The sequence below is a fragment of the Haplochromis burtoni genome, unplaced genomic scaffold (genome assembly GCF_018398535.1).
Source record: "Haplochromis burtoni strain Fernald_Lab_line unplaced genomic scaffold, NCSU_Asbu1 Contig_306, whole genome shotgun sequence".
NCBI classification, from domain to species: domain Eukaryota; kingdom Metazoa; phylum Chordata; class Actinopteri; order Cichliformes; family Cichlidae; genus Haplochromis; species Haplochromis burtoni.
In genome coordinates, this window is record NW_024582667.1 from 589921 (window position 1) to 598512 (window position 8592).

At 39.0% G+C, this 8592-nt stretch overlaps 1 protein-coding gene across 1 annotated transcript; it reads left to right on the forward strand.

The window, feature by feature from the left end:
- Positions 1-5888: 5888 nt before the first annotated feature.
- Positions 5889-8547, forward strand: LOC102296370 (epithelial membrane protein 3). The gene is made up of 5 exons (XM_005946359.3): positions 5889-5999; positions 6953-7040; positions 7132-7234; positions 7329-7469; positions 8046-8547. Exons 2-5 carry the CDS (start codon positions 6963-6965, stop codon positions 8207-8209), a joined length of 486 nt encoding a protein of 161 aa, XP_005946421.1. The 5' UTR covers positions 5889-5999; positions 6953-6962; the 3' UTR covers positions 8210-8547.
- Positions 8548-8592: the final 45 nt, after the last annotated feature.

Here is an 8592-nt window from a genome sequence, read left to right on the forward strand (position 1 = left end):
GGAAAAAGAAAGTTTGCTGGGTGTATTCTGGAGACATCCAAAGATAATCTTAAAGCACTTTTAGGCCTTGTGGTTTTGGTCAAATTGTTTCAATCTCGTTGGATGGAAAATGCCAAATGGCATTACTCGTGGCAGCTAAGAGTACCGACTGTGTACAAAAAACAGTCTCTTTTTTTTTTCAACTGTTTTTTTTTTTTTTTGTACAAACACAGGGTCATCAAAATTTAAAGAAAAGCAATCGGTAGATGACAATTGAAATATTTAATGATTGTATTAAGAAGTTGGATAATTGGCTCGTGGAGGCAAAGCAGAGCTCGATGGAAGGGAAGGAAGTTTTTTTGTTTTTTTTATAGTTATTATTTTCAAAAAATGTTCACTCCATATTTAACATTCACCTTTATGGCACCTTTATGATCATAGCGTATGATCAAAAAACACTGCTTTTTTTCTGGTGTGTTTCTCGTTCCACTAGTTAGTGCCATATAATGAACTTTGGTGAGGTTTGAAGCGAAAGCAAATCTTGTAAAAGTGTTTGTCCGCTTTCCCTGCTCCATTAAGCTTTGACTTATACTTTCAAAGAATTAAAAGTATATGTTGCACATGTATCAGTGCCAGCTCTACTCTACTCAGCCCACTTTTTCAAAATATGCTTCAGCTTAAATTCATTTTTACTTGAGCAGTAAATTTTAAAGCTAACCATTGGACCAAATGTGAAGTTATTGTACAGCTACTCCAACCCAGTAACTTTTTTTAACCTCTAATAAGCTTTACCTACTTGGAATAAACTGCAGTATGATTCATATTCAATAGGCCTATTTTATGAGTTTACGCAGGGGTGGATCTTCTCCGTTTGTTTTTGTTTCTCTCTCTCTCTCTCTTTAATATTCTTTTTATTGTACACAGTATTGTTTGTTGTATTTTTACTGTACCTGTAACCTCTGAATGGTACTAATAGGGTACCCTGTATTCTTCAGGGCACTTCAGAAAAGGTGCTACGGCTAGACGTTACATTTGAGATGGAACTGAGAATAATGTAAAATACATATACAGTATATAGTATGTTTTCAAAAGAATAAAAGCTTATTACTCAAGCCACTGGCCTGAAAACAGACATTTACGCCAACAACAGACCCTGCCTCTTCAACTTGCTCTCTCTCTTTTGAGATAATGGGAAAATGTACATGTTGCTGTACTGTAAAACATGTTACTCATTTATAGTACCTATTTTTAAGTTTTCATAAACATGTTTTCTTTGGGTTTTTGTAAAGGTTTATGTAAGAGCTTACTGTAATTATTTTAGTCTACCTGTATGTTATTAATATTCATGTTTTATATCAGTTATTTACATGTAAGCCTTAACTGTTTTACCATCCCATTTCCATTACTCTGTATTGTGTTCTGCAGTATTCAGTCGTGTAAAACATTTTTTTTTTTCCTTCCGCATGGAGTTCCTGAGCTGTAATCTGTATAACTGTTTAACCCACGTTCTCTATGAAATGATATTGCGTAGATTTATTACACTTTTTCCTGTCTTGCATTGTGGTTTCATATACAGTTTCTAGACAACTAAATATGCACAGCCAAGACTGAGAAGTTAAACTAAGGTTATCAGTGTTTAAAAAAGGAAAAAAAAAGGAAAAAAAGCTTTGTATCTTTACCTTGTTTAATAAACAGACTGTTATAAATCAATCACAGATTTTGTGATTTTTTTTTTTTAAGATTCAAGATCCTTTATTTGTCACATGCATAGTTATACGAGTACAACACACAGTGAAATGTGTCCTGACACACTCCTCGACTGTGCAAAAAGAGAGAGAACATTATGTACATTAAGTGAATTAAATAAAATAAAACAATCTGGAAATTTTTAAATTGAAAATCTGAAAATGTACATTGTGTGAGTGGGTGTTAAAGTGTCTAGTGCTGTAGTGAAGCTGAGAAGAATGAGGCTGGGATGTGTCGCTTATGGATGCTGTGCCTGAGGATAGAAGCTCCTCTCGAGCGTCTCTGTTTTTGCCCGGATGGTGCGAAACCTGCCTGATTGCAGAAGTTGGAATAGTTTGTTGCCGGGACAGGACGGGTCCTCCAATATCTGAGCTGCTCTAAACCAGCATCTCCTGGTGTAGATGTCCTGTAGGGAGGGAAGAGCAGCCCTGCAGCAGCGTTCTGCCATGCGGATCACTCTCTGAAGAGCTTTTTGATCCTTAACACAGCTGTTCCCGTACCAGGATGCGATGTTCTGTGTAAAGATGCTCTCCACAGCGCCTGCATAGAAAGTCTTGAAGACCACTGGAGAGACCCGGAACTTCCTCAGTTGTCGGAGGTGGTACAGGCCGTGCCTAGCCCTTTTTGGACTGGACCTGAATGTGGGCAGACAATGTCAGGTCTGAGAAGGACCGCACCCTCTCCACTGGATAAAAAGTGCCTGCTTTGAAAAGTGACATAAAGGTAATAAAACACACATCATCATTTCTTTAGTTGTTACTTATGCAAAATATGTATTTATTGCCATCTCAAAGTGCTAAGGCACAAGAGCACTGCTAGGGTTAACTTGAACCACTACTGCGTTACTGCTTTCATCTTCATTCCACAAATGTAAACACAAGCAAAACTTCTTATAAAGTGCTCGGTTTAAACTAGCATTACTCAAATATTCCTCAAAAAAAACCATTCACATCATCACTGTGAAATTCACAATGCATGTATAAACAGTAGCTGCAGTTCAAAGAAAAGCCTGCTAATACATACAACATAGGCACCACCCTGGGCACAACTGTAGTGGAATCTCCCTTTCATTATTACTCTTTTTCTTTTTATCGAGAATCATTATGCAGTCATAAAAGAAAACACGTTTTCACACAATTTAGTAGTGTGTAGTAGCAGCAGCAATAACATGACATAATGGTTTTCTGTATGACGTTATCTGTGTCTAAGATCATTCTGGGGGAATTTCACCCCACTCTTTGCAGCAATGCTTCAGTTCATTGAGGTTTCGTGATGCCAAGCTGAGGTCAGAGGTGAAAGAGCAGACAACAGTAACTCAAAGAATCCACTTGTTACAACCAAGGTATGCAGAAGAGCATCTCTGAATGCACAACGAACCTTGAAGCACATTGGCTACAGCTGCAGAAGACCACGCTGGGTGACACTCCTGTCAGCTAAGAATAGGAAACAGGCTGCAATTCACACGGGTTCGCCAAACTCAAGGATCATGTGAAAACGAAAGTCTTTGCATGACTCAGTAGCTTGTAGTACTACCTTTAGCAGCAATATCCTGAAGTAATCGTTTTATGTATTGCTTTATCAGTCGTTCACATCATTGTGGGGGAATTCTGGCACACTTTTCTTTGCAGTGTTGCTTCAGTTCATTGAGGTTTGTGGGTATTTAGTTTTGCAAAACTTTCTTAAGGTCACACCACTGGGGCATTGCAACATAATAATTCTTTTCTTTTTCGGCTACCGTGTTGTCAATTTGTGGGCGTGCTTGCATCATTGTCACCTTACAGACTATCTGCAAGGTTCCCAGGTCTGGTGACTGCAACATCAAAGCCCAAATCCTCCCTCCTCCACCACCGTGCTTAACAGTTGGTACGAGGTGTTTGTGCTGATGGCGTGCTTGGTTTTCCCCAAACTTTGGGCTGTGCATTATGTCCCCACTTTAGTCTAATCTCGCCAAAGGACATAGTTCAAAAAGTCCAAACGTGGTTCAGATGCAACACTGCAAACCTGAGCCCTGCTGCCATGTTCTTTTTAAGAGGTCAGACACTTTCCACTCTTCCAAACAAGCCATACTTGTTCAGACTTTTTCTAATCGTGCTCTCACGAAGTGGAGGTCAGTAGAGTCTCAGATGTAGCTCTTGGGTTTTTGGGGGTTTTTTTGCTAATTCATGATATAGTCTGACCTTGCAGTCAATTTGCTGCTACTTCCACTTCTAGAAAGATTGGCAGCAGTCTTGAATGTTTCCACAGCTGAATAATGTCTGTCACCGTAGAGTGATGGACTTCAATTCTACTGTTGCCTCTCTAAAACATAGCAACAGTTGCTTTGTACATCGTTGCATAGAATAAAACTCTGTTTTCAAACCAAGTTCATTGTTTTCTTAACAATAAAAGAACGTTACACAATGCAGGCCAAATACTTAACCAGTATAATATAAATCATAACTGGTTTAATGTAAGCGGCCCTGTTCTGACTGTTGAGCTATGGCTCATAGCGCAACATCGCCACCTACTGCTTTGGGGATGAAAGTTCAGCAATGGGTGACAGCAGAGGAGAGTGCTCACTTAGTGTCGTGTTAAAAGCATTGCCATCCAAAGAATCTGCCAAAACCAAAGCCTAAAAAAACGTTGATGATGATTAGCTAGTCCAAACGTCATCAACAGAACAGGGAGAGCCAATCAAAACAGCTCTAAAAGCCATTGTTAGGCCAGCAACCCTCCAGACTTTCCTGCAGCAGTAAAAATTTATTTTACTCCAAATTTATACAAATCTGTTGGGGAAAATAGGTCTTTGTTATAACTTCCACAAACTGCAGGCCTGGGGAAGTGCTGGGATTTGTTTAGGTGCAACCAACCTTTCAATCCTAAGCTGTGTTGCTATGTTTTGTTTTAGGGTTTTTTTAGAGAGAGAAGAAACTTTTCTCTTGGCAGCGCTTTTAAACTTCCAAACAAACCGCCATACTTGTTCAGTATTCTTCTAATTGTGCTGTGATGAACTTCAACTTTTAAAGTCTTTTTTGTGGCCTGTAGAGTCTCAGATGTAGCTCTTGGGTTTTGTGGAATTTCCCTAAGCATTGCATGGTTTGACCTTGGGGTGAATTTTGCTGGAATGTCCACTCCTGAGAATATTGTGGCATTGTGTTAACATTGTGTGCATGCAGCTGAATGCTGCCAGAACTTCAGCTTTTATAGAGCTATCATAGTTGTTCATGGATCTCTTAAATCAAGTGCATTTGATAGGCAACACCTGGCCCTACTTATCAACACAATGGACTGGGTCACAGTCAGATCCACTGCCATTACAATTGGGAGACAACCCGCTCTCCCACCTGAGCCCCACGGTAAATTGATAAGGCCCCACTCACCCAGGCGAAAATGTCACCTTTTGAAAAGTGTTGGCTGATGGGCTAAGGCACTACTTTTTCTTTGAAGCTGAACAGTCTCTGTTTTGTTGGCTGTTTTGTGTTTTATGGCTTTAAAAATGTACTGAATAGTTATGTGGTTATATACCACAGGCTATCATATATGTGTGCAAAATTTAAATGTTTGTAAAACATTAATCACTCAGAGACTTACTTAAAAACTAGATTCGAATGTCTAAAAACTTATTCTGTCCCACTTAATTGTTTTTCTATTACTTTTGTGTAGTATGAATGTAGAAAAAGATGTCAAACTTAAGAAAATATAGTTTAAAGTTCAAAACTGATCCCTTCCTTCACATTTTCCAGACTCATGCCGTGGGCTGGATTGGAGTCAGTTTTGGCTCCCGTGGCCTTATGTTTGACACCCTTGCTCTAAACAGTCTTTTCATATTAATATAAGTGCCTGAACAGTCTATGCCATTTGCTTTATCGCGCCCACGTTTTCTATGTGCGACAAGCGCAGTCTCTACTGGCTATGTTGCAGCTGAGTGTTTATTTTTCATGTCTACACCAACATGAATGAGTGAGGTAGGGCAGCACGTACACCGGAGAGCACTTTAAGTGGTCTGTTTACTGAAAAAATCTTTTCATGTGGTTTTATGTGTCTCCACTGCATATAGGCGGGTCTCACTTGAGACTTTTTTTTGGATGGTGACGAGTCAGGGCAAAAGGGAGCTCTGTGCTGAAGAGAGGAAATAGGCGTTCACCCTGGAAACTTTGGGAGTAAGTGACCAAAATAAAGGGGGTGTGGCTAAGCGAGAAAAGAGTGGACCACCAAGAGGGGCTACTATAGTGTAGAGCGGGGAAGCTGCTGCTAAGCTGCTGAGATCTAGTTCAAGTGAATAAGCCACATCCAGGGTAAGTAGAGCTTTCTTTGAATTTTGATGCAACTTCTCTAAATATCTTGTTAAATCATGTAATTTAACAAGGTACCAACAACATAACATTTCATCACATTTAACAATTTGTAGACCACGTCAGTTATCAGACTGGCTAAAGGCAGTGATTGTATCACATGCTGTGTTACTGTAATGCCTGTATTTGAGTTTTCTTGCACAAAAATTATCATTTTCAGTTGATTTTTTCTTTGCACTTTAGTGCGATGGGTTAACTCAAGCGTAATGACATAATTTGAGAGTAATCGTGACTCCACCGCCCCTCCAAATTGTCCTTTCCTTCAGATAAAGATCTTTACAGGCAATTTTTCCTGTTTCTTCTTTTCCTGTAAGCCTCCTTCTTCCTCCTCCTCTGCTTTTTGTCTCCTTGAATTTCTATTTATTATGAAAGAACTCTAAACTATTAGCTGCTATGACAGCCAGTTTAGCAGTTTGGTACACTAAAGTACAATGTCAAATCTTTTTTCCCCTCAGACTGATTTACTCCAAGTTTACAAGTAGATTTGGATTCAATCCGCGTTTAAATGTGGATTAATTACAGACCATTAACCCTTTCATGATGAAAGAAACCTTCAGAGGAGCAGAGAGGTTAACTGAGTAATTATTTTGGCGCCATTTAGATTTCACTGGGTCCACACAGGTTATTTTGCTGTAGTAGGCTGTAAACACACACATACCCAGTCAAAGAGAAGTTTTAGAAATCACTTCTCTGTGGTCTTATGTAATACAGAGAAAACTCTGTTCAGCTCCTCAGATTTTTCCATTTAAAGTTTCAAAAACAGGAAAGGTGCCCAACACTGGCTTTCACTGTGGAACCAACAAACACATTAAAAGCTTCACACACAATTTCCTTTACTGCGCCGGATGCCAATGGCTCAGGAAACCTAAAAAAAATGTTGCGTTTGATTTTGGCAGGTAATTAAAAATGCCGTACCTGCTGATGTTTGTCACCCTGCTGCATCTCATCACTCTGGCAATCCTGATTATTGCAACCATGGAGAAGGTAACAGTCAACTTTAGGAAGTGGTGAGTGTTTATTTTTCGTATGTGTGAAATAGCTGACTCTGTGTGTAATGTCTGATCTCTTTTTTAAGTCTTGGTGGGTGTGGGAAGGGATGGAAACCTCAGACCTATGGCACAGCTGCAGGTATGACAACTCCACAGAAAGCTGGCTGTGTTCACCCAACACTGAAACTCGTAAGTTTTTGTTCCAGATCGTATATTGCTGTAAAATGAAATAGCTCTCCATCGAAGGTAAAAATGTGACTCAGGGAATGGTTTACTTCTTCAGAATGGCTCCAGGCAGTGCAGGTCTTAATGGTTCTCTCGGTGGTCTTCTCATCGGTCTCCTTCCTGGTGTTCCTGGGTCTGCTGTTCACCATGTCTAGAGGCGGTCTCTTCTACTTCACCGGATTGTGTCAAATCTTTGCAGGTAACAGTGGAGTGAAGTAGCTTGCAAAATATAGTGCCACTGTGTGATCAGGGCATTTGAAAACTATGACAAATTAAAGAGTGCTTATTATTATGCTACTCAAGCCTATTACAATAACTAACTTGTGGAAAGGTATCAGGTAGATTAATGCTGAAGTTTGTTTTTTTGTAATCATATGACTTATACTATTAAAATAATAATATTAATGATAATAATATATCCATCTATTTTATGACACTTATCTGGAAAGCAGGGGTGGGAGTCTAAGCAGAGATCCCCAGACCTCCCTCTCCTCTGTCACTTACAATATGTGCATTTATTTTTTTTAAACATGTCACCTGAAATATTTGAGATCACCTCTGTTTTTAAATGTCTTCTTTGAGGCAGTAACCGCTACTCCTGATAAAATATGAATGGCATGGATCTGTGTTGGTCATCCAAAGTATATGCTGTTGTTGCTCCCACTGTACTTTATGTGACCTAATTAGTAGGTACTAACACTACAAACGTTTCTACTATCTGACCCATTAACCAATTATTATTGTGTGTATGGTTTTTTTTGTGTATGTGTTTTAGGCCTGACAGCCTTTTCTGCAGCGCTCATCTACGCAATACACAACAAGGAAATCCTTGAAAAAAAGCTGACAGGACACTTTGGCTACTGCTTCATCCTGGCTTGGGTGTGTGTCCCATTGTTGCTGTGTAGCGGCGTCTTATACATCCATCTGCGCAAGAAGTAGTGATCTAAAAAAAGGAACACAATGTCAACCCCACCTATTGTTGGAAAGAGGCACGTGCCTATGTTATGTTTCTTAAAATGTTGCTGTTTTTATTTGTATAGACATGTATGCTGAGAGGAAAAAAAACTTTTAAAAGGTTTAATGCTTGCCTATTTTGAGACATTTTCACTGCAAATAGTATTTTGTTATTCACTTACTGTTCACTGTCATGTGCTAACCACATAAAGTAATCCATAAGTAAGTGACACTGGCCTTATTAAGAGGCATTTGAATTTATTTTAATTTGCCTATTCCCCTAATATTTTTTTATGTATGTATTATATATATATATTATTATATATATATATCATTCTTAATAAATATCAGACAAAACCACAAAGCTT